This window comes from Entelurus aequoreus, linkage group LG05 (assembly GCF_033978785.1).
Source record: "Entelurus aequoreus isolate RoL-2023_Sb linkage group LG05, RoL_Eaeq_v1.1, whole genome shotgun sequence".
Classification (NCBI taxonomy): Eukaryota; Metazoa; Chordata; class Actinopteri; order Syngnathiformes; family Syngnathidae; genus Entelurus; species Entelurus aequoreus.
The window spans coordinates 33,222,247-33,247,246 of record NC_084735.1 but is presented as its reverse complement, the minus strand read 5'-3'; the positions used below and the strand labels follow the sequence as shown (position 1 = coordinate 33,247,246).

The window sequence follows — 25,000 nt, the reverse complement described above, 5'->3', positions numbered from 1 at the left end:
AGGAAATCAACTTAAAAAAAACGTATCGATCCTTTTTCTCATTAGTGTCATGATCACAGCACTCGTTATGTCAATCAAATACGTTACCTACCGATGCACGAATAAGTCCAACTTTGTCTTTCACAGATTAATGCTTAATTTGTGGACCCTCCAGATGGGAATACATGATGTGCCTCCAATCTTTTCTTCTTTAAATCCTTGTGTTATATGAAGTGAGGTTGTAGCGAGCAGTAACGTCATGGTGATAAGAGTGTGAAAATCTACTCTATCCCCATTTAAAATATTTTTTTCATGATCACTTTCAGATTTGCCTCTAAACCTCTCAAAATAAGCCTGAATATGCACTGATTAAGGTAAATAAACAGCTTAATAGGGCTTAGACCATCTCCTGAAATCTGGAATTGCCTGGATGTGCATCTAGATCAAGTGATTGCAACCCACCTATTATTGTGTAAATGTGTTTTAAAAGCCTGTTTTTATTTTGAAGCCCTGATATCACGAGTCACAGCAAGCAGACCAAAAGCTGTGCGATATAGTAGATACTTTTTTCTTTCATTTATGTTTAAATATGAGATTAATACGTAAACAGTCAGTCACCAGGAAAGAAGGAAACAATATAGAAATGTTGACAGTTATGCAAGACTGAATGACCATCCCGTATTTTTGTTTAGAAAATGTGTAATCTTAATTCCGAAGAAAATGTTCATTATAAATAAGTGCCATTTTAGAGACTGCATGTCTCCAAACATTGAGGCACCATTTTTTAAACGCAGGGGTGCCCAAAGTGTAGACCGCAACTTGATTTTTCATTTGCCCGCGCCACATTTTAGAAACAAAATAAACTAATACTGGATTAGAACATTACACAAAACAAATAAGAAAAAATAGAGCGTTGCCAATTTTTTTGATTATGCGGCCCTCGCTGGAAAAAGTTTGGACATTCCTGTTTTAACAAGTAACTACCATCTTTTTCTAGAAACTATAGATACACATGAGGAATTCTGTTATCAGAAGTTAGTATTTGTTCAAACTTTCACTCTTGTGGGACACATCATCTCAACAGCATTTGTTGATAATGTTCCTCCAGCAAAATTATCTTTATAACTTGTGCGGTTTTTTGGAGTTTTGTGATGTTTACATATTGCCTATATGTTGTCAATGACTGCAGTTTTTTCAAAACTAAAACAATTTTTTCTAATTTTGTTTAAACATACACTCAACATGTAGAGCTTCAACATGGCATAAACAATGTTTCCTTTTGTCTTTGGTTTTCTACACCATGCTGCTTATGTCCAAAAGCCTATTTACTGTGAAACTCAAAAGCTAGCCAGTCAGGTATAGCAACCTACCTACGCTGGGAAGAACATGACTCACAGTCCTTTCTCTTACATTCAGTGCAACAATAAGCCAGAGGCACTGGTAAAGATTGGATAACAGCAGCAGTACCGATGGTTGATGATAAGAAGAATTGTTGCATTGATTACCGGTGTTTTTTGAAGCCACTGTGTGGAGAAATATATGAAAATGTATTTGTCATAGTTGATGATACACAATGGCCTTGTCCCACTTTCCCCTGCAAATAGCATTATGTTGTAAAGTATCTACTAATATGTAAAAAAAATGTTTTTTCTTCTGTAGCACTGTGTGACATGCATCCAATGAGAGCCCTCTTCCTGATTCCCAGGAATCCCCCTCCTAAACTCAAATCAAAGAAGTGGTGAGTTTAATAACATTTCTTAAATTTTCATATAACATTTTGTTTAAGATTTAAAGGTGCAGTTTGCAGCGGTCAACACAATTTTGTTAACAAAAAAACATAAGAACACCACAAATGACTAGCATATGTTACCAATAGGTTTAAAAATAAATGTCAGTATTTCTCACTTAACTGCTGAAAACAGCACCTTGTAATACCTCTCAACCTCACAAAAGCTTAAAACTCGTTTTGCCTCATTCAACAGGCAAGGGGAAATTAAAGGGGAAGTTGCCCTAACATTTAGTAACAATGAAGAGTAGATTGAATTAAAAAGGGAAATACATAAACACTGCTTGTTTTGAACTTTGACAGCAAGTTGAATTGTAATTAAAATGGTTGCAAACATGCTGATCTTTTTTTTTTCTTGCCACAAACCTTTCCACAGCGTCCCAACAGCATGTTTGTGCCATAATAAAATCTTAACCCCTCAACAAAAAATATTTGTATGTTAAATTGAATGTCATAATTGTTAAGCACATTTTGGGGGGGTCTCGAATTTCAAGGGGATTTTCTGACACAACAGAAGTTAGTATTATTTTCGACTTTAATTATCTCACTCACAAGCGTCCCTCCTCCCATCAGGTCCAAGAAATTTATTGACTTTATTGAGGCCTGCCTTGTGAAGACATACACCAGCCGACCATCCACAGAGCAACTGCTCAAGCACTCCTTCATCAGGGACCAGCCTACCGAGCGGCAGGTCAGGATTCAGCTCAAAGACCACATTGATCGGACACGCAAAAAAAGGGGAGAGAAAGGTGAGTAAATGTGATCTGTATTAATTTGTGTTACAATGTGTCGTCATGTTTTGGCTGACCTTTGTATTAATTTTAATCACAGAAGAGACCGAGTATGAATATAGTGGTAGTGATGAAGAGGATGAAAATCGTAGCGATGACAGAGAATCAAGGTAATGTTTTTTCCCTCTTTTTTTTTTTTGACTGAGTAAAACTGTTTATGTGAGTTCCAGAAAATTGTTTTGTTATTCATGTCAAAACATACCATTTGCCAATAAAGACCCCAAAAATTTAGAAAAAGCCGCATCATATTACCCTTTTAAAAAATGTGCTGACACAAGATCTGGAATTGGTCTCAGGGCTCTACATAGTTGATTCCAACTGCTCTTCAAGGATGAGTTATTTCAGAGAAAATAATGGCCCCGTTCACTTTGTGCATGTGTAGAACCATTTCTTATCATTTACTGCACTAGTGATTGGTTATTGCCTATTTTTTTCAAAAAGACTACTATGTAGCACTACGTCTTTGAAGGAATGTCAAATTTGTCATTATTTTACAATCATATTTGTGTGTGTGAATAAATTCTTGTTTTTCTCCTTTAAAAAAAAAAAACCCATCCGATCACCAGCTCAATCCTCAATGTGCCTGGGGAGTCCACCCTGCGCCGGGACTTCCAGCGTCTCCAGCAGGAGAACAAGGAAAGATCGGAGGCCCACAAGAGGCAACAGGCACAACTGGCCGCTCAACGCAGGGACCCAGAGGAACACAAGAGGCAACTTCTGCATGACAGGCAGAAACGCATTGAGGAGCAAAAAGAGCAGCGTCGACGACTGGAAGAGGTAGTGTCCACAGACATTGAACGTTTTTAAGAATTAATTAGCAATTTAAGGAGTAAAAATAGCCTCTGGAGCATTGTTTAATATTGAAAAACTGACAACAGAAAGTGAAATCCACATTTTGAATTTAAACAGTTTACTGTTCAAATCAGTGTGGTGCTGCCAAAGCATTTACTGCAGTTTGATTGCACTGCTAATGTTTTCAATGCTCAGTAGTTCGCAACATCTCATTTCCCCTCAAAGTGCACTCCTTGTTGTTTTAATGTCTGTCAAGAATGTCAGCGGAATTTGTAAGATTATAAATGCGGTGTGTGTTTCTGTATGTGCATGTTAGTATTGTCTTCTGTCAGTGTGTGCGCCTGCATGTGTGTAGTTGAGTATGTCTGTTCTGTTTAGCAATGATTTTACTTTCTCAACTTAGAACAAAAATTAAGAAGGTTCCACTCATAAACTGAATATCCATTATAAAATCTCCTGTGCAAATGTTGCCCCTGTGCTCATTTCTTTTTCTTTTTTTGTCTTTCCTTCTCTCCCAGCAACAGAGAAAGGAGAGAGAGATGGTGAGGCAGCAGCAAGAAAAAGGTCCCCATCGTAGACTCGACGATATGAGACGGGAGGAAGATAGGAGGTTGGCTGAAAGAGAGCAGGTAACCAACCACTGGGGAGAATGGCTCCAATCAACCAATTGGGGTGAAATGTGGGTGTGTCGAAGAGCAGCGCTGTGCAAGTGGTGAAATTCCATGAGTAGGTTGCCATAGCAGCAAGGGTCTAAATTAGTGTATTTATTCAGAGATGAGTTTTCTGTGGGTGAGCTCTCCATGTCCTTCTTCATTTCCTGTTTCCTCTCTGAAACAGTCTGGTGTCTTATCAGAATCACTTATTACTGCTATAGTACATGATTCTTCCAATAATTGAGTATTTTCCTTCATTGCAGATCAGATATCGAATGCTTACTTGGATCCTTCTTGATTAAATTCCAAAAAACACAATTCAGCATGTTTTTCCTATTTAAAAAAAAAAAAGAAAAGTCTGTTAAAATTGTTGACTTCTTACAGTAATCATGTTGTTTCTGCAGTTTACTGTATCAGCATTACATAACTGTTCTGATCACATCCTCTCCCCCTCTCACATTTGATTCCTCCTCTCACACCTTTATTTCTATTCTCCCTGCCTCTTCACCTCTCCTCAGGAGTTTATCAGGCATAAGTTAGAGGAGGAACAGCGGCAGCTAGAAATCCTTCAGCAGCAGCTGCTTCAGGAGCAGGCACTGCTTATGGTAACAAGTCCTTACTTTTGGATCTCTTCTTTAACACCGCTTGAAAGGAGACTGACTTAGCAGCACTTACAATAGTGAAGTAACAGGAATACAAAATTGAAAATTAGTACTTCAGGTTCATAAACTGATATAGTGTATGTCAAAAATACATCATGGGGCTATGGGGGAATAATACAGTATGTCACACTGGTGGTTTCAAAATAATATGGCTTCCAAATGGTTCACTTATATGGTTCTACAACCCCTGAAAAAAGGAATCAACAGATTTGGAGGATGTTCATTCAGTTGTTTAATTTTGTTGAAAAAATGAGGATAAGAGACATGACACAAACCTATAGTCATTTTAAATGGCTATTTTCTGGCTTTAAGAAACACCTAAAGAAATCAATATTATAAATTGTAGTAGTCTGTAAAAAGCAAAGTGAATAAAAAATAGAATCACTCAATTCTGTGAAGACAATTATAGAATCACCCTGTAAATTCTCATTTCCAAAGATAACACCTGAACATATTTAATCTTTAGTCTGCAATTAAAAAGGAGTGTTCGCATCTTGGAGAGCTGTTGCATCAGGTGGATTGACATGAATCATGGCTACAACACAATATATGTCAATTGAAACAAAGGAGAGGATTATGAAACTTCTTCTAGAAGATAAAACATCACACAATGTTGCATATGTTGTTGATTGTTTACAGTCAGCTGTGTCTAAAATTTGGACTAGGTACAAACAACATGGAAATATTGTAAAAGGCAAGCATACTAGGTAGATCAAGGACAACATCAAAGCTTCAAGACAGATGACTTAAAAAAATATGTATTGAAAACAGAAAATGCACAGGAAAAGAACAAATTCAAAATCTATGACCGAACTGTAAGAAACCGCCTAAAAGTAACTACATTTAAATACAGAAAAGCTAAATGAAAGCTGTCATAAACATTAAAACAGAAAAAAACAAGGCTACTGTAGGCGAAGGAAAAGAAATCGTGGGTAATGGATGACTGGATGAATGTCATGTTTAGTGGTGAATTGCAAATCTGCATTGGGCAAGGTGATGATGTTGGAACTTTTGTTTGGTGCCGTTCCAGTAAGATTTATGAAGACGACTGCCTAAAGAAAACATGCACATTTCTACAGTCATTAATAATATGCAGATGCATGTTAGGTATCGGCACTGGGCAGATGGCTGTCATTACATTGTCAATAAATGCACAAGTTTATACTGATATTTTGGCCACTTACTTTATTTCATCAATCGAAAGGATGTTTGGGGATGATATTTTTCAGGATGACCATAGAGTCACAGAGCAAAAACTGTACACACTTTCCTTGAAGAAAGATTCATAAGGTCAATGTCATGGCCTACAATAGTCCGATTCTCCATCCATCTTCCTCCGCTTATCTGAAGTCGGGTCACGGGGGAAGCAGCCTAAGCAGAAAAGCCCAGACTCTCCTCTCCCCAGCTACTTCGTCCAGGTCTTCCCGGGGGTTCTCAAGGCGTTCCCAGGCCAGCTGGGAGACAGTCTCTCAACCGTGTCCTGGGTCTTCCCCGTGGTCTCCTACTGGTCCGAGGCATGCCGGGTACCCAGATGCCCGACCAACATTATCTGGCTCCTCCTTGTTTACAGCAGCTTTACTCTGTGCTCCTCCCGAATGACAGAGCTTCTCACCCTATCTCTAAGGGAGAGCCCCGCCACCCAACAAAGGAAACTCATTTCGGCCGCTTGTACCCGTGATCTTGTCCTTTCATAACCTAAAGCTCATGACCACAGGTGGGTATAGAGGCATCGATCGACCGGTAAATTGAAAGCTTTGCCTTTCGGCAACGGGTCCGACTTACTGCCGGCAATGCCCCATACTCTGAGCACTCTTCAAAGGACTTCCCGAGGGACAAGGTCGAATACCTTCTCCAGGTCCACAAAACACATGCAGACTGGTTGGGCAATCTGCCATGCACCCTCAAGGATCCTGGCGAGAGTATAGAGTTGGTCCACAGTTCCACAACCAGGACGAAAACCACACCGCTCCTCCCGAATCCGAGGTTCGACTGTCCGACGTAGCCTCCTCTCCAATACACCTGAATAGACTTTACCGGGAATGCTAAGGAGTGTGATCCCCCGATAATTGGAACACACCCTCCGGTTCCCCTTTTTAAATAGAGGAACCACCGCTCCAGTCTGCCATTCCAGAGGCCAGCCCCCAATGTCCACGCAATGCTGCAGAGTCTTGTCAACCACGACAGCCCCATAGCATCCAGAGCCTTAAGGAACCCCGGGCGGATCTCATCCACCCCCGGGGCCCAGCCACAGAGGAGCTTCTTAACAACCTCAGCCCCAGAAATAGGAAAGCCCACCGCAGAGTCTGCAGGCACTGCTTTCTCATTGGAAGACGTGTAGGTGGGATTGAGGAGGTCTTCGAAGTATTCCTTCCACTGATCCACAACATCCCCAGTCGACGTCAGCAGCAGACCGTCCCCACTATACACGGTGTTGACAGTGCACTGGTACCCCTCCTGAGGCGGCGGATAGTGGTCCAGAATCGCTTCGAAGCTGTCCGGAAGTCGTTATCCATGGCTTCTCCGAACTCCTCCCATGTCTGAGTTTTTGCCTCTGCAACTGCCAAAGCCGCACCCCGCTTGGGCCTGTCGGTACCTGTCCGCTGCCTCCGGAGTCCGAAGAGCCAGAAGGACCCGATAGGACTCCTTCTTCAGCTCGATGAATTCTCTCACCGTTGGTGTCCACCAGCGGGTTGTGGGATTACCGCCAAAGCAGGCATTTACCACTTTGCGGCCACAGCTCCGATCGGCTGCCTTGACAATAGAGACAAGGGAACATGGTCCACTCGCACTCAATATCCAGCGCCTCCCTCGTAACATGTTCGAAATTCTCCCGGAGGTGTGACTTGAAACTCCCTCTGACTTGAGACTCTGCCAGATGTTCCCAGCAGACCCTCACTGTTTGTTTGAACCTGCAAGGTCTGTCCGGCATCCTCCCCCACCATCGGAGCCGATTCACCACCAGGTGAAAATCATTGGTGGAAATTGAAGAAAATGGACAACCTTAGAACCTTTATTTAACCAGATAAGAAAACCCATTGAGATCAAGATCTCTTTCACAAGGGTGACCTGGCCAAGAGGTCAACAGCACATGTCACAGAGCAGTTTCAAAATAAATACATTAAGACATACATTTTAAAATACATAAGAGAAGTGTAAAACAACAGAGATTTACATCTTTAAAAACACAGGCACTGTGCAAACGTCTCTCGCTGTTTGTCCCTCAGGACAGAACGGAAGGCTCCAAATGGAAGTAGTTCTGTAAGTTTCAGTTTCGTCTGCACCTGTAAAGCTCATCTAACAGCAGTCAGAATATTGGAGTAAGATTGATGAACAGTACTGTTTGTCACTCTTTAAGTATATGCCTCAGAGACTGCAAGCTGTTATAAAAGCTATAATATATAAGGCCAGAGGTGGTGCAACAAAGTACTTGTGGTGTGTTGTTTGTTTGTTTTTTTCTTCCAATTGAGTGATTCCATAATGTTTTCTTTCTGCTTGATCTAAAAAATAAAACTGTTAGTTTATTTTCTTGATTTCTTTTAGTGGTACTTAAACCCAGAAAGCTGATATTTGAAATTACTATAGTTTTGTGTCATGTCTGTTGTCTGCTTTTTCTCCTACAAAATTAAACTGAACATCTTCCAAGACTAATGATTCCATGTTTTTCCCCAAGGGTTGTATGCATTAAGCACCATCTTTTAGGGATAAAATGCTTTGTATTTTTCATCCTGTTTGTCTTCTGGGACATAGGACATCATCATGGACATAAGACGCTCATAGATGTCAACAAAACAATAGTTGTGCTTATGATATGATGCGAACGCAAATCAGCTTAGTGACTCATGGTTGAATTTATTTTTATTCTTTCTCCTTTCCTGTGTCTTGTAGAAAGAAGAAAGCATTAAGCGCCACAGTGATGCATGTAGTTCATAACTGAATTAAAAACCAATAGGTTGACTGACTTACAGTTACACTAGGTTATTACACTACATGAAATGTGAAGCCGCAGAAACGAATCAATATTTTTTTCATTGTGTGCTGGTAAATGACTCCCATATTTTGATAGTCACATACATAGGAGACAATAAAATGAATGTGGTCTGAGTTGTTGAGCTAAAACTTGTATATGCTTCTTTGATGGAGTGATGTTATCTGTGTTGAGCACCTTCGTGACTACAGTGTTTTTCTTTGCTCAGGAGTATAAGCGCAAGCAGCTGGAGGAGCAGCGTCAGTCAGAGCGGCTGCAGAGACAGTTGCAACAGGAGCATGCTTATCTAGTGTCACTGCAGCAACAGCAGCAGGAAAAGAAGCCCCAGCTCTACCACTATAACAAAAACCTGGAGGCCAACAACAAACCCACATGGGCCCGAGAGGTAGATCTGTGTTAAACACTATTAACACACACAACTCAACCTGCTATATGTCGCTTACCCTTTTTTTAAATCCTTCCACTCTTTTTCAAAATCCAGGTAGAGGAGCGAAGTAAGCTCAACCGACAAGGCTCTCCCAAAATCTGTACCACTGTCTCTGACACTGCCATCCAGTCACGCTCAGACTCAATCAGCCAGTCTGGAGTTGTCCAGTCTGCTCAGACGCCCCCAATGCAGAGACCTGTTGAACCACAAGGGGGGCAGGGCAAGGTGGGTAATGGCAATATAAAGCTTTCTTTTGAATCTACTTGACGCTGAAATTCTTACCTTTGCTTTTATAAAAATGTTTCCCTCTTTCTTTTTTTAAATACTTTGCATTCAACCTCCTTTCCTACGCCGGCTTCTATCTTGGATTGGTCTTCTTTCTGGGCCTGCTCTACTTACCTGCTGACCTCCTCCAGTTCCAGATGGCTCATTTGGTTCCACTAAAACCTTATGCTGCCCCTGTCCCACGCTCCCAGTCTCTCTGTGACCAGCCCACTAAGACCATGTCTGCATTCCCCACCCAGGATCCCTCCCTCGCCCCTACACCACGACCCATCCACTCCCGAGAGCTAGTGCGTCAGAACTCAGACCCCACATCTGAGACCCCTGCACCACAAATACACCAAATCAGAGAAGAGCGTGGGCCCTGGATCCGCTTGCCAGATGTGGAACTTCCACCCAAGGTGAGCTAGAATGATTCATTTAGCAAAATAACAAATATAAAAGAAGAAAAGATGCACCTAATTCAGCCCTTTTGCAAGGGATATCTAGTAAGTGTTATACGATGCAGAATATATTACTGTATGTAGCTCTTTAATCAACAGATTCCCCAGAGAACAGCATCAATTGCCACAGCTCTCAACACCAACCTGACCTCTGGAATTAGGCATCCAGTTAGAGCCAGGTATTCAAATGATACTTAGTTCTCGTTTCGTAAATACTGATGCAACCATTCACACAAGTGTTATTCAGCAAGAAAACCTGGGAGTTTAATGGGAGTTTCCCAGTTAAAATTTTAACTTTATACTGATGTGAGACTATTTGTGGCAGTAATCCAGATCTCAGCCGGAACGATCGCTGGGAGAGAGGAGACAGTATGGCCATCATATCTAATCTGCCACAGACAGGCTCGTTAGAAAGGCATCGCATTCTCAGTGAGTTCCTGTTGTAAACGATTGCTTCTTCTCCAACATCAATTCCTTCTCAAAACTACTACATGAACACCATTATTATTTTCAGGCACCTCCAAAATGGATTCTCCTATTCTGTCTCGTGATAGTCGTCATAAGCCAGGGGAGTCTCGGACTTCTTCCCGGCCAGGGCGTCCAGCTGTAAGTGACTGACCCCATTTACTACTTATAAAACAAGTTCTTACATCATTCAATGGCTCTGCTTTGTAGATTTGTCAATTAGATAAACTAGCATGCATGTAGTCAGTTTTAACACATCAAGAATAGTAACATACAGTTTGCTTAGGGATGCAACGATTATAGATTTTGACTGTAAATTTGTAGTCTGAGTAATAATCACAGTTTCACGATATCATGATTATTATGCATTGATTAATTTCACAACAAAACATTTAAAATCACATTCCTTAAAGATTTTAATGTTATTTATTACTTGTGTAAATAACAGTAATTAAATATGACAGTACAAAATTGAAATTAATGATTTTATTATAAAAATAAAGTTAAGATTTATTTTCCTGATTTCCCAATGTTATTCACTGGGGCAATAAACTCAAGTGTTATTGTCATCTACTATTTATTAATTTGCAATAATCTATTTTATGCTGTATTAATAACTGGAATGAACAAAGTTAGATCCCTTGGTAAAGTGCTGTTATTCTACAAACTCCTGATGTTTTGTTAGTGTTTTAGTCTATATTTACTTATAATACCTATAGCAGGGGTCCCCAAACTTTTTGACTCTGGGGCCGCATTGGGTAAAAAAAATGTGATGCATTTTTAGACAATATGATTTGCCTGAGCGGCTAGGAGACACAGAGAGTAACAAGCGGTAGAAAATGGATTAGAAAGGACAGATTAAAAAAAATATATATATATATTTTATTTTATTTTTTTATTGTGACTTCCCGCTGGCCGTAGTTTGGGGACCCCTGACCTATTCAACACGTACAAGGCAAAACAATCTCTATTGAACGTTTTAGAGCCTGTATCCACAACTTTCTTTTGTCGGGTTTTGCAAATGGGTGAACCATCGTCTTCAATGACTCCTTGGTAATTTTTAGGTACCCAAAATGTTCCCGCACTGCCGACTTTATCTTTTTTGGGGGGTGGGAAAAGTTTGCTGCTTTGTCCTACTGTCATTTTTAAGCTAATGCAGCATACTAGCATTGCTCTCGATAGGTGCGTGTAAGCACCTGGTGTTTCCTTGTTTTTGTGCCGTGCAGGTTGTGCCAAAAAATAACGTACCAGCAAAACTGAAACACACGGTATAGTGGACCCTTTGCGATGAAATAACAGTGATGTTTTTAATCACAGTTAATCGGAAACTGGTTAATCGTTGGATCCCTAAATTTGCTAACATTGACACTGTTGTCTCCCTTCATGCTTCTACTCTTCCTAAATACATATTGACATTTCCTCAATTGTAGAGTTACAAGAGAGCAATAGGAGAGGTCAGTACTGCGGTGTATGGATGTTCAGTGTTTATGCTTGACTTTGCATCTGCATTCACTTGTAGGAAACAGAGATGGCGTTGCATGCAGTTATGTCTTGCATAAAGGTAGTTTGTTACTGTGTGGTCATGTAAAAAGTGGTCGTCAAGTATTTTTTTCTGTTACTTTTTATACACATTTTCTTTTACTATTTCTACACCAACCCCCCCTACCTTTGTGTCTGTGTATTTTAAGTTGTCCTTGATTTTGTTTCAAATAAGTTTAGTTTGAATCATTAGCCCACATAAATGAATGATGGTGTATGAATGCAGGACCATGGCCTCTTTGCCAAAGAGCGTGCTGAGGAGCAGCCGAGGCCCCCTGTCAAGGCTAATGACTACTCCTCCTCCTCGGAAAGCAGTGAGAGCAGTGAGGAGAGCGAAAGCGGGGAGGGAGTCGAAGAGGAGGAGAGCCCAACTGATCGGTAATATTATTGTCATTCTTGAAAATAAAACTGCTACTTGATCATTGCCTCCTTTTTGTTTTAGTCAAAGGGACGCGGACACTGATTCTGTCAACACCATGGTGGTTCATGAAGACGAGGGCGAGGAGGGAGAAGTAGAGCAGGCTGGGGGTTATGGAGATCATACAATGTTGGTGCAGAGGGTGAGTCATGTGTATGTGTAATGAAGCGCAAATGCACTGTGACCTAAATGAAAAAAGTCATTGGAATTCAAATCAAACACTATTACAAACTAGACAGGCAAGTTCACCTGGTCTACTTGTTGCATGTAAACCAAATGGGCCATGTTACATTCAGGTAACTCTTACTTATACACGTTGATCATTCAAACTAAGAAAGCCACTGATTTACATCAAATGATCACAATAACATATGCCTATCCATCCATCCATTTTCTACCGCTTGTCCCTTACGAGGTCGCGGAGGGTGCTGGAGCCCATCTCAGCTGCATTCGGGCTGTAGGCGGGGTACACCCTAGACAAGTCGCCACCTCATCGCAGGGCCAACACAGAGAGACAGACAACATTCACACTCACATTCACACACTAACTAAATGTAAATCCACCTTGTGTTATCTTAGTGCGATGTGGCTCGATTGGTAGCCTATCCCAGCTGCATTTGAGCGGAAGACTAGGTACACCTTATCGCAGGACCAACACAGACAGACAATGCTGGTCAATTTAAATACACTTTCACATTTTTCTATAACGCTCATCTTTTCAACATCAATAAATACAAAAAAATAATTGATAAGCCAGTTAAAGGAAAACTGCCATTTTTGGAATTTTGACTATCATTCACAATCCTTATGCAAGACAAGCACACATGTTTGTTTTTTTTATGCACTGTCTAGTAAATAAGTGCGAGCAAAAGTCTGCTTACATTGGAGCCCAACAGAGTCGATCTATTCTGCCTATAGCGCTTAAAAAACTTCCAAACACTTCCATCAATGTTTTATATACACGCTGTAAAGACAGTATGTAGATGTAGTTACAGGCACATTCATAATAACTTCTCAGTTTATGTCCTCATCATTTTACTATCCAGGTGAAAGGGCATGATTTAAAATCTATAATTAACTTTCACGAGCTCCAAGACAAGAAAGCAGCTGTCTAGCTCATGTCAATAAAGCAGCATTTTTTATTGTCATTAAATGGTGTATTTTATTGTATTTATTGTCACTAAATGGTGTTTATCATTTTTGTGATGAACTGTTTAAAAAAAGCATAATGTTTATAAAAATTTAATTCAAGCAAATTAATTTTCCGTTCATGGTGTTAAAACTTGAAAATGATCTGTCTAGGGTACACTTATTAATTATGAAAAATTCAATCTACAGTAGATGCAATTAATCACAATTAATTTTGAGTTAACTATGAACCAAATGCGATTATCGCAATTACATTTTTTAAGCCGTTTGACAGCCCTCGTGTAGAAAAAGCCGGCAGTCCCCAACACAATAAAATAAGTTTCTGCAATTTACAGGTAATCATGTTAAATACACATTTCCTACATCTGGTATTTTTTGTAGGGGGTAATACTGTATTTTTCTGAGTATAAGTCGCTCCGGAGTATAAGTCGCTCCGGAGTATAAGTTGCACCGGCCGAAAATGCATAATAATGTAGGAAAAAAACATAAGTCGCACTGGAGTATAAGTCGCATGTTTGGGGGAAATGTATTTGATAAAACCCAACATTTGAAAGGCAATTTAAAATAAATAAAGAATAGTGAACAACAGGCTGAATAAGTGTACGTTATATGACGCATAAATAACCAACTGAGAACGTGCCTGGTATGTTAACGTAACATATTATGGTAAGAGTCATTCAAATAACTATAACATATAGAATATGCTATACGTTTACCAAACAATCTGTCACTCCTAATCGCTAAATCCGATGAAATCTTATACGTGTAGTCTCTTATGTGAATGAGCTAAATAATATTATTTGATATTTTATGGTAATGTGTTAATAATTTCACACTTAAGTCGCTCCTGAGTATAAGTCGCACTCCCGGCCAAACTATGAAAAAAACTGCGACTTATAGTCCGAAAAATACGGTATGTCTCCATTAAGTAATGAAAACCATTTAGCCTTTAAGTTACTGTATGTACTTAAAATGCTGGAATCTGTGTTCTTTTCTTGTACATGATAGACCCCAGAGAAGCGGAGCCACAATGGATACACTAACTTGCCAGATGTGGTGCAGCCCTCTCACTCCCCCACTGATTCCACCACACACTGTTCCCCTGGGAAGGACTCTGTGTATGATGTAAGAGCGATGCCAAATATATCAGCCCTAAATACTTAGTGGGGGTTTTTGAGCTCCATATACTGCATGGCATCCCGCCATTACATAGGCAGTAGAATTTCAGGATTCAGGATTTGTCAATGTACATGCACTCTTGCATCTTGAAGCTCAATGTACTGCCTTTGTTGTTTCACATTCTCTATTTTTAATGTTATTTTGCACAGTGGTTTTAACCCCATCTCAACTCTATTTGCATTCACATCTATGTAGATAAATCTCTGAGCATGTTGAAAATGTAAAGACTAAAACATATATCATGCTTAAAAGCTATAATCCTTACAGACAATGTAATAAATTAAACAGCTTTGTAGCACTCGTCTATGTTGTGTCACCCACCAGTATCAGTCCAGATGCTTGGTCAAGGCACCTGGCAAGTCCTCCTTCACTACATTTGTGGATCTTGGAATGTACCAGACACCAGGAGGTACCGTGGATAACATCTCTGTTAGCAGTGAGTCAGAAGCTTATCTAAGTTTGTCTCAACACTTTCAGTTTAAAGAATACCATGGGTCCTTTCATGTTTTAGGCTCACGATTTGAGCAGCTAAAGATGGAGGTGAGGAAAGGTTCCATGGTGAATGTAAATCCCACCAACACACGCCCTCCCAATGACACACCTGAGATACGCAAGTACAAGAAGAGGTTTAACTCTGAGATCCTGTGTGCTGCGCTTTGGGGTAAGTACTACAATACAACATATGCCAAGAATGAAAAATGTATGCATTATTGCAAATAAAATTGTTGCTGCATCAATACAGTTATTCGGATGTGCAGAGGAAATCATTTTACTTTTAGATAGATAGATAGATAGATAGATAGATAGATAGATAGATAGATAGATAGATAGATAGATAGATAGATAGATAGATAGATAGATAGATAGATAGTACTTTATTGATTCCTTCAGGAGAGTTCCCTCAGGAAAATAAAAATTCCAGCAGCAGTGTACAGAACACTGGCAACCACAGACTGGTAGTACATCTACAAGAGTTTTTTGCAAATGTTGAAGGACAAATGGTAGTGAAAATGATATACCGGTATACATAAATCTATGACAAAAACTACAACATGTGACCGGATATGTAGGTCTGTGGTCGCTGGTGTTCCTCGGACATAGATAACTTAATGAAAGAACAAAGAGCATCTGCGTGTATTATCAAAGTGTTTTTATTCAAATCAATTTTAGCTCTTCTGACCTTTTTCAAAAGCTATTTAGCATAAGCAGCATGTCTCTTGGTGATGACTGATAATGATGTCATGTTTATATAGTCATCTATGGATGAAATTGGGTTGGAACTCAACTAATTGTTGCTTTAAAAATGCTGCCATGGTAGCGTTGATATTCTTTGCTGGCGTCTAGAAACTGTAAAGGCTATTGTATAAAATTCCCATCAAAACAATCAGTTACCCTTCATACCTGAGAGATGGCTGTATCCTCATGCTCTTTTTACCCCATCAACAGGACAAGTGCTAATTAGATTTTTTCCCCAGGTGTTAACCTGTTGGTGGGCACAGAGAATGGTCTGAAGTTGCTTGACCGCAGCGGACAGGGCAAAGTCTATCCACTCATCAACTCTCGCAGGTTCCAACAGATGGACGTTCTGGAGGGCCTTAACCTGCTTATCACCATTTCAGGTCAATACTGCTACTTGTTATCATGTCTGCTACTGTCTATCGCAAATGTTTTCAGTGTTACTTAGGGGACGCACTATTACCCCATCAACCCCTCACTTTTTGCATTGGTAGTCTTGAGTGCTTGTGCAAGGAAGGACTGGATGTGCAAGGCTCATTATTATTAAGCACAAGACATGACATTCTAAACCGACTGCTCTGAACAGGGCTGTTTGTGAGCATTTTAGGTGTGCTCTAATTCTTGATTACCTTGGCGTATTTTGACTAAAGCGTGTCACAAGCGCCTCAAAACCGTTCTGTCTCCTTAAAATGATTGCTGCTCTCTCCTTCTGGGGCTTGCTTTTCTTTTTAATCCTCACATGTCAGAAATGTCTTACAACCTTCAAAAGATTGTGAAAAATCTACCTCTTCAAAACTGCTTTTAGTACTTGACTAATCAATTTCCTAATCCTGCAATCTCTTTTCCTTTTGTGTATTTTTATTAATTTGTTTTTGGTTTAAAGTGTCTTTTTAAACTGCTTCGTAGATATTATTATTATTATTATTATTATTATTATTAAATTTAAATCGTCTTTGGACTAGAGTGGAACATCTGGGATTAAACCTAAAATTTCAATGTATATGGTCAAAATTTCATGCTAAAATCTAGAATGCAACAGAATGAATAAGTAAAATAAAGCATATTCAACAAAGCAACAAATTGAATAGTTTTTTTGCCAGTAAACTAGGGGTGTGGGAAAAAATCGATTCGAATTCGAATCGCGTTCCTCACGTTGTGTGATTCAGAATCGAGTCCCATTTTTAAAAAAATCGATTTTTATTTTTATTTATTTATTTTTTATTTTTTTTTTATTTTTATTTATTTTTTTATTAATCAATCCAACAAAACAATACACAGCAATACCAAAAGCAATGCAATCCAATTCCAAAACCAAACCCGACCCAGCAACACTCAGAACTGCAATAAACAGAGCAATTGAGAGGAGACACAAACACGACACAGAACAAACCAAAAGTAGTGAAACAAAAATGAATATTATCAACAGTATCAATATTACTTACAATTTCAACATAGCAGTGATTAAAAATCCCTCATTGACATTATCATTAGACATTTATAAAAAAAAAAAAAAAAGAACAATAGTGTCACAGTGGCTTACGCTTGCATCGCATCTCATAAGCTTGACAACACACTGTGTCCAATATTATCACAAAGATAAAATAAGTCATATTTTTGGTTAATTTAATAGTTAAAACAAATTTACATTATTGCAATCAGTTGATAAAACATTGTCCTTTACAATTATAAAAGCTTTTTACAAAAATCTGCTACTCTGCTTGCATGTCAGCAGACTGGGGTGGATCCTGCTGAAATCCTATGTATTGAATGAATAGAGAATCGTTTTGAATCAGGAAAAAATCGTTTTTGAATCGAGAATCGTGTTGAATTGAAAAAAAAAATCGATTTTGAATCGAATCGTGACCCCAAGAATCAATATTGAATCGAATCGTGGGACACCCAAAGATTCACAGCCCTTCAGTAAACCCTTCAAATTAATCATGAGGAGCTAATAGAAAGCATCAAAGGCATTTACATTTTAGCTTCCATAGTTTATTTTGGCATAGGTTCTAACCAGTGCAGTTAATTATTAATTATTTTTAATCAGAATAATCACACTTTTGAATTTAAATTTAAATTCATTTTGATTAGTTACAGGTTATTGTTCGTTTGCATACTTTTAATTAACATAAAAAAGAGCACAATATTTTGACACAAATACAATTGTATTTTATTTTAAAAACTTGGTAACCTTTTATCAAAAGTTCAGTCAGGGTTTATTATCAAGTGAATTATGCCAGCGAACGCAGGGGTCGTCGTCTCCTCATTATCTTTGTACTGACGTATGCATTGTCCTGATCACTGAACGTGTAACAACCCGTCCGCCTATCAGGTAACCAAATGTAGTGAAAATAAATAAAATAATCTGTGAACCGTATATTAGGCTGGGCGATATGGACGAAAAAGTATATCGCGATATTCGATATATATCTCAGTATATTTTCCGGTGAAAGTATACATATAAAGATATTCATTTTTGAGCGAGATTCACCGAAATTGAACTGAATGACAACTGTACTGTAAACTGTCAGTGGCACTTTTATTAACCCAATTAGTCAAGATGGGTATTACCAGCACAGAAAATAAATGGTTTAAGTAGCACAGAATGACATAACATAAATAAAATAGAAAAATATTCTTTCTACGTAAAATAAATAACATAGCTGTGCAAATAATACAAAATGTATCAAACTCAGATTAAAAAAAATACATTTGCAGGCAGGCACTTTTTAATTCCTAGTCGACGATGTAATGGACTGTCACACACGTACGGTTCTGGTCAGCGCCAAGTAAGTGACTTTACTTAATTCCTCACTTTGGCATACATTTTTGGCAGCATTTCTCGTGCGAAATATGTCTGGCTTCGCAACCCGAGAACAGTTTTGATTTTCGGCTTACGTGGTAAACAACTCAAAAATACATTTGTCCAAATGTGGCCAAGTAGACGTATTGTGGGTTTCCTGGACGTTGTCTACATTGCTAAAAGAAAAATCTAAAGAAAAGAATCCCTCTTCCATCTTCCACTAGTTTTTTTTAATATATAAATCGCCCGCTTGAATATTACCTCTTCTCTTCTACGACTCACTCGTCGTCATTTGGGATGTGCGTGTCTGTTGTGGTTTCCCTTCCTGGTTCCATGACCCGCCCTATCTTGCCTCTGTTTGACCTGTCCCTAATGTTTTGCCTTTATCTCAACCAATGGTGACTCTTCATGGTAAACAACCAACCAATCAAGAATGTTCTTATAGTGCAAGCACGTCTTGGAAAGAGGAAGGGCAGGGGTTTAATAGCCCCTGGAGTGTTGAGAGGGAGTGGGAAGCGGGGGAGAACAAGGAACACAACAAATAAGCGGTGTTTGGTCATTTTAACATGAAATAAATTATATCGATATTACGATATTTTCTCAATTCAGATCTTGTTTAAAAATATATCGATACATCTTACAAACTCGATATATCACCCAGCCCTACCGTATATGCATGATTAATGCAATGTTTTGTGACTAATCACATGGCTAGTTATTTTTGATAGCCCTTGTTCTAACATAACTTTACTTTTTGTGTTACTCTAATAACAGTATTTAAACATGTTATAATGTTGCAAGTTTCAACCTTGGAACTAATTACGTCTATTTCCCTTGATTTTAATGGGGGAAATCATTAAAAGGTCTAACAGTCTGTGGCTTGAATTATGTTTGAGTTCTGACGGTCAACTGTACATTCAAATTAGGGCTGGGCGATATATAGATATACTCGATATATCACGGGTTTGTCTCTGTGCGATATAGAAAATGACTATCGTGATATCCGAGTATACGTTCTAACTCAGTTGCTTTTAGCTGCGGGGCATTAAACTGCATGCGTTTCTCACTCTTTCTTGTTTCTCCTTCTCACAGAGACTTTGAAACAAGCGCACCTTCTTACATACATCATATACTGTCACGTGAGCAACGTCACACGCTCCCACAAAGCGAGAGGTAGCGACTAGGGATGGGCGATACCACACTTTTAGGATTCGATACGATACCGATACTTTTTCTTGCATTTTCATCGATACCGATACCGATACCAATAATTTCTTATTGGCAATTTTTTGTCAGTCAAAAATATTATTACTATTGTTATTATTTAAGACAAATCACAAGACAAATACAGACCATTTATACCACATTTATTATGGTCAATATATAATAAAAGTACAATTAAAATAAATAACATAAATATGAAAAATAAATTAAATATTATATATAATAAGAACTATATATTATATATAATAATAATTAAATATTAGGGCTTTCCAATTAACAGTCAAATCCGAATTGCAAGAAGCTGCAGTTATTTTTTAAAGTTTGTGATATAATTAGCAATTAATGAAATATGAAATAGGCTAATGTTTTCGAAATGTAAGAAATCATGTCACAGATTAAAACCAAAATCACATTCAATCATATATTCAAGATTTTCTTGGAAAAAAATAAAACTGTAATGCAAAGATGAAGAATCTCCAAATTGTATCTCTTTCTTATCTTGTTTTAAATACTCAAGCAATTTTCAACTAACAGTAAATTCCCCTGTGTGGAAATTATTTGAATTTAGGATAATCATTTAAACATCCATCCATTTTCTACCGCTTATTCCCTTCGGGGTCGCGGGGGGCGCTGGAGCCTATCTCAGCTACAATCGGGCGGAAGGCGGGGTACACCCTGGACAAGTCGCCACCTCATCGCAGGGCCAACACAGATAGACAACATTCACACACTAGGGCCAATTTAGTGTTGCCAATCAACCTATCCCCAGGTGCATGTCTTTGGAGGTGGGTGGAAGCCGGAGTACCCGGAGGGAACCCACGCAGTCACGGGGAGAACATGCACACTCCACACAAAAATATTCAGTAAACATTACTAAAAAAAAAAAAAACAATGCCTGTTTTAAGTCAACAAATGGACAACACTGGATATGCCTGGCTGCATCGCTGTCGGCTGGCTGTGTGTGTGTTGCACGTTGACGACGCTCATTCGCTGTCTCCTGTCACGTGACTGGGCCAGCTCTATACTCTGCCAGGTACAGGGGTGTCCCAGCACATAGTAAGTTAAGTAAGTCATCAAAAACATCTGAAAGTGATGCTTGCACCCCCCACACGCCGTTTTTTGGTTTATATCGATACTTTTTTCAGAAAAATGATGCCAAATGAGTAGCGTGTGAGTATCGATATATCGATACCACAGGATCGATACGCACATCCCTAGTAGCGACATGGTAACGTTAGCTGTGATGCTAACAGCTAACGGTGTGGTCTGAGTGGTAATACGAGAGAAAGAATGTGCAAATCTGGTAACAAATGGAGGAAGAATTAATTCCCAAGAAAAACAGCACAGGGTCCATCGTCTGACGGTGGTTTGGCTTCAAACGGGAATATGTCTTTACATCATGTCAACATCTCCGTTCGGTGCCACACCAACTAAATGCCGAAGCAACTATTTCCACATCAACACCGTAGGACATATACTATTTGATATGCAGCTCATTTTTATGTGACACTTATTGAAATATCTTGTGTGTCATCATGCACAAAAGTGCACTTATAGCTTGTTTTAAAATGTCTCTGACAATCTTGCACTTTCTGTTTTGGAAATTACATGAATGTTTGTGCCACTGATTAATAACTGTTTAATTAATACAGTTTTGCTAAATTGACTTAGTTGTGATTTCCCTCTCTGCATGAAAGTTTAAAATGAGCATATATTAATGCAGTATGAACAAGAATGTTTTAATGTAAACACATAGAATCATCATACTGCTGTGATTATATGTATCAAGTGTTCATTCAAGGCTAAGGCAAAATATCGAGATATATATCGTGTATCGCGATATGGCCTAAAAATATCGAGATATTAAAAAAAGGCCGTTTCGCCCAGCCCTAATTCAAATATTGAAATACAGCATTAAGTCTCTCCCTGAAAGCCATCTCTTTCTGTACCTTTCATTAAGGCAAGAAAAACAAGGTCCGTGTCTACTACCTGGCCTGGCTGAGGAACAAGATCCTCCACAATGACCCTGAAGTAGAGAAGAAGCAAGGCTGGACCACAGTGGGGGAGATGGAAGGCTGCGTGCACTACAAAGTCGGTGAGTGACAGATTTGGTATTCTCGTAAATGCATTTGGCACAGTGAATTATTGATGTGAGTATCCTAAGTCACATGTCCTTGTGGTTGTTATGTCTAGTAAAATACGAGAGGATAAAGTTCCTTGTGATTGCTTTGAAGAATGCAGTGGAAGTGTATGCTTGGGCACCCAAACCTTATCACAAATTCATGGCCTTCAAGGTAGTCCAAGCAACCAGTAGTCCAAGATGATTGTCTTCTCACTTGTATTTACCTTTGCACCTCCTCTTTTATTGTAAACCAGTCTTTTGCAGACCTGCCACACAGGCCTGTCCTTGTCGACCTGACTGTCGAGGAGGGTCAAAGGTTAAAGGTCATCTACGGTTCTTGTGCTGGCTTCCACGCCATCGATGTGGACTCTGGGAACAACTATGACATTTACATCCCAGTTCATGTAAGTCGTGCAGCTGTCTTAACCCTGACCCAAATCCACTTTGGTCTCCAGTTAAATTTTTTTCATATATCCTTTTTTTTTCAATCCAGGTTTTGCCCCATTGACATGAAATCTCTTTTGCAAGGTTTTTTGATGCGGTTAAGAACATACTTTTTTGTTTTATCAAACAGATACAGAGCCACATAACACCGCACGCTATTGTGTTCCTGCCAAGTTCAGATGGCATGGAGATGCTGTTGTGCTACGAGGATGAGGGGGTCTATGTCAACACGTACGGGCGCATCATTAAGGACGTGGTCCTGCAGTGGGGTGAAATGCCGACATCTGTTGGTATGGGCCAAAGTGAAAATAATTTGTGCTGTGAAGCAATTTTAAAAAAAAGAAGCAATTAATTAATTATGAACTGTAAATCATTTTTTTTCATTTTACTAAAAAAATATAAGAAAAGCCCTCAACTTGAGGTATGTCCATATATTCTTTACATTATTATTAAGCCAGGGTTTGAACAAAAAAAGTGTCTTTATAAAGTAATTTGTTTTAATAGACATTAAATAGATGCATTCTTAGCCATTTACATAAAACATCCGGTTCATAAAAAAAGCTGAAGTTAACACATCAAAAAACAGTAATAACACTTTGAGGTATACAAAAGTATGCATGTATTGAATATTGAATCTTTTTGTTGAACTGCTTTTCGTCTGCTTCTGATAATAAAAAATAAATACAACAGTTTTGTACACTTAAAACACAATATGAAGAGCTATACAGTACTGTATATCAAACAAACATATCAAGGGGGTGATGGAATAACTTTCCAATTAATAACAAGTCAAAATCACAAGCTGCTGTCCTCTGCGCTTTTCTTTCAACACCCGCACACAGAAGGCCCTTTGGTGCCCTCACAAACGATCGAAAAAAAAATAAAAATCATTAACTATAAAAACATATTGCTACAATAATAAACATTTTAAAAAGTAAAATCCACTTTCAAAGTCATCGTCAAATGAGTAGCTGACTAGAGAAAAGAGTAGACAGGGGGGAGAAGGTCGGGGGGGAGGATTCCATGAGTGTGTGCTCTTGGAAGGGCCTTCTCCTCCGCTGTGATACAAACCAGCTTTGGCATCTTTTTCCAGAAATTAAAAACTTGCTGTGGTACAAAGCCGGCTTCCTCGAACTCTTCAATATAAGCAAGCATAAAATGCCTGCCAGCGGGACACAAAATGAATGAATGAAGCGTTCACAAACAGAGGTATACTTGGCTCAATCTAATAGTTTGTAAACCGAAAAGTTCGCAAATGGGGGTTCGTAAGTAGAGGTTCCACTGTATTATTGTTCATCACAAAATAAATTGGCCAGGTACTTTTCATAGGCTCTGAGTTGCATATGCTTATATAGGGTGCTCAGGCACAGGATGTTCTCCTCCAGTTTAGTTTGGTGAAGGGCTAATTCTATGTCTTTCTAAATTGCTAACATATCGCTTGTATATGCTATCAACCTGTCGGGGACTGCAGATGGAAATTTGCTTATTGCTACAATCTGGCACATTTACAGTACATGTTATATATTATTTATTAATGTGCATTGTCGCATTTAACAAAAAAAGATGAAATAATAAAAATAATAACATTAGCTGTGGTGCGACTGTGGTAAACAAATCTCCTTCCAACAAAGAAGGAATATCATACTCACATTTATTGGACCAACAACTCTATGAGAAGTGGGGTCAAAAAGCATAACAGGCGAAAAGCGAAGATTCCACTACTCTTCTATTTGCCCACCCAACTACAATGAGAGCCAATCAGCTGTTGCTAAACAAGCCCAAACACAATGACAGCCAATCAATGTTGTTTTCCACTCCCAACAAGTCAAGCACATGAAGAGGGAGAGGAAACTCACAGTTGCAGCCGCAGACATACAGAGACAATAACGTCAGATATTAAAAATTAGATTAACGCAAACAAAGAAAAAACAGCACGCTAAATATGACTAATTGAGTAATCGCAATAAACTGGATAGTTTGACACTTCTTAAAGAATTTACTTTACAAGTTGCATTACCTTGCCAATAAGTTGTTGTTTTCCCCTTCAGCTCACATTTGCTCCAATCAGATCATGGGCTGGGGAGAAAAAGCCATTGAAATCCGTTCTGTGGAAACTGGCCACCTGGACGGCGTCTTCATGCACAAGAGAGCTCAGAGGCTCAAGTTCCTTTGCGAGAGGAACGACAAGGCAAGCATTGGGAACACAATAAACCGTCAACTCTGCAACTAAAGCTGACCTTCATCTCGCACTGTGTCCTCAGGTGTTCTTCGCCTCCGTACGGTCGGGAGGCAGCAGCCAGGTGTACTTCATGACCTTAAACAGAAACTGCATCATGAACTGGTGAAGGAACAGCTGCTCTGCTCTTTGTGAACGCAGCAGGGTTTGGTGATGGAAGTCTATCCAACATTCTCTCATGCTAGTTCTCGCTCATTTGCATACGCACTGATAAATGCGCATGTTTTCTGATAAAGACTCCAGGCTACACTGGAGCCCACAATAACATTTCTCTGTGTACCTCCATAGAAAAATCGCTGATTTCCAGTTTATAGCATTTAATTGCTTTCTACTGCATATATTCTTCTTGTCTTGACTTCCTTTACTTGGTGTGCTCAATGTAACA

At 39.1% G+C, this 25,000-nt stretch overlaps 1 protein-coding gene across 4 annotated transcripts in view; it reads left to right on the top strand.

Moving 5' to 3' along the window:
• mink1 (misshapen-like kinase 1) overlaps positions 1-25,000 on the top strand; it is an 80,044-nt gene that overhangs the window by 54,113 nt on the left and 931 nt on the right. Inside the window, exons 8-32 of one of the 4 annotated variants that reach the window (XM_062047861.1) lie at positions 1,639-1,717; positions 2,339-2,514; positions 2,597-2,666; positions 3,123-3,333; positions 3,867-3,977; positions 4,520-4,606; positions 8,857-9,033; positions 9,130-9,300; positions 9,492-9,758; positions 9,900-9,979; positions 10,126-10,229; positions 10,315-10,406; positions 11,696-11,719; positions 12,031-12,182; positions 12,247-12,364; positions 14,380-14,496; positions 14,875-14,986; positions 15,062-15,211; positions 16,026-16,169; positions 21,774-21,908; positions 22,007-22,107; positions 22,190-22,339; positions 22,510-22,669; positions 24,428-24,567; positions 24,641-25,000. The exon at positions 24,641-25,000 is cut by the window's right edge and continues 931 nt beyond it. In XM_062047861.1, the coding sequence (XP_061903845.1) occupies positions 1,639-1,717; positions 2,339-2,514; positions 2,597-2,666; positions 3,123-3,333; positions 3,867-3,977; positions 4,520-4,606; positions 8,857-9,033; positions 9,130-9,300; positions 9,492-9,758; positions 9,900-9,979; positions 10,126-10,229; positions 10,315-10,406; positions 11,696-11,719; positions 12,031-12,182; positions 12,247-12,364; positions 14,380-14,496; positions 14,875-14,986; positions 15,062-15,211; positions 16,026-16,169; positions 21,774-21,908; positions 22,007-22,107; positions 22,190-22,339; positions 22,510-22,669; positions 24,428-24,567; positions 24,641-24,724 (3,212 nt within the window). In that variant the 3' untranslated portion in view covers positions 24,725-25,000. Of the gene's footprint in view, positions 1-1,638; positions 1,718-2,338; positions 2,515-2,596; positions 2,667-3,122; positions 3,334-3,866; positions 3,978-4,519; positions 4,607-8,856; positions 9,034-9,129; positions 9,301-9,491; positions 9,759-9,899; positions 9,980-10,125; positions 10,230-10,314; positions 10,407-11,695; positions 11,720-12,030; positions 12,183-12,246; positions 12,365-14,379; positions 14,497-14,874; positions 15,212-16,025; positions 16,170-21,773; positions 21,909-22,006; positions 22,108-22,189; positions 22,340-22,509; positions 22,670-24,427; positions 24,568-24,640 lie in introns of all 4 variants that reach the window. The other 3 variants (XM_062047859.1, XM_062047862.1, XM_062047865.1) reach the window with 3 other exon arrangements.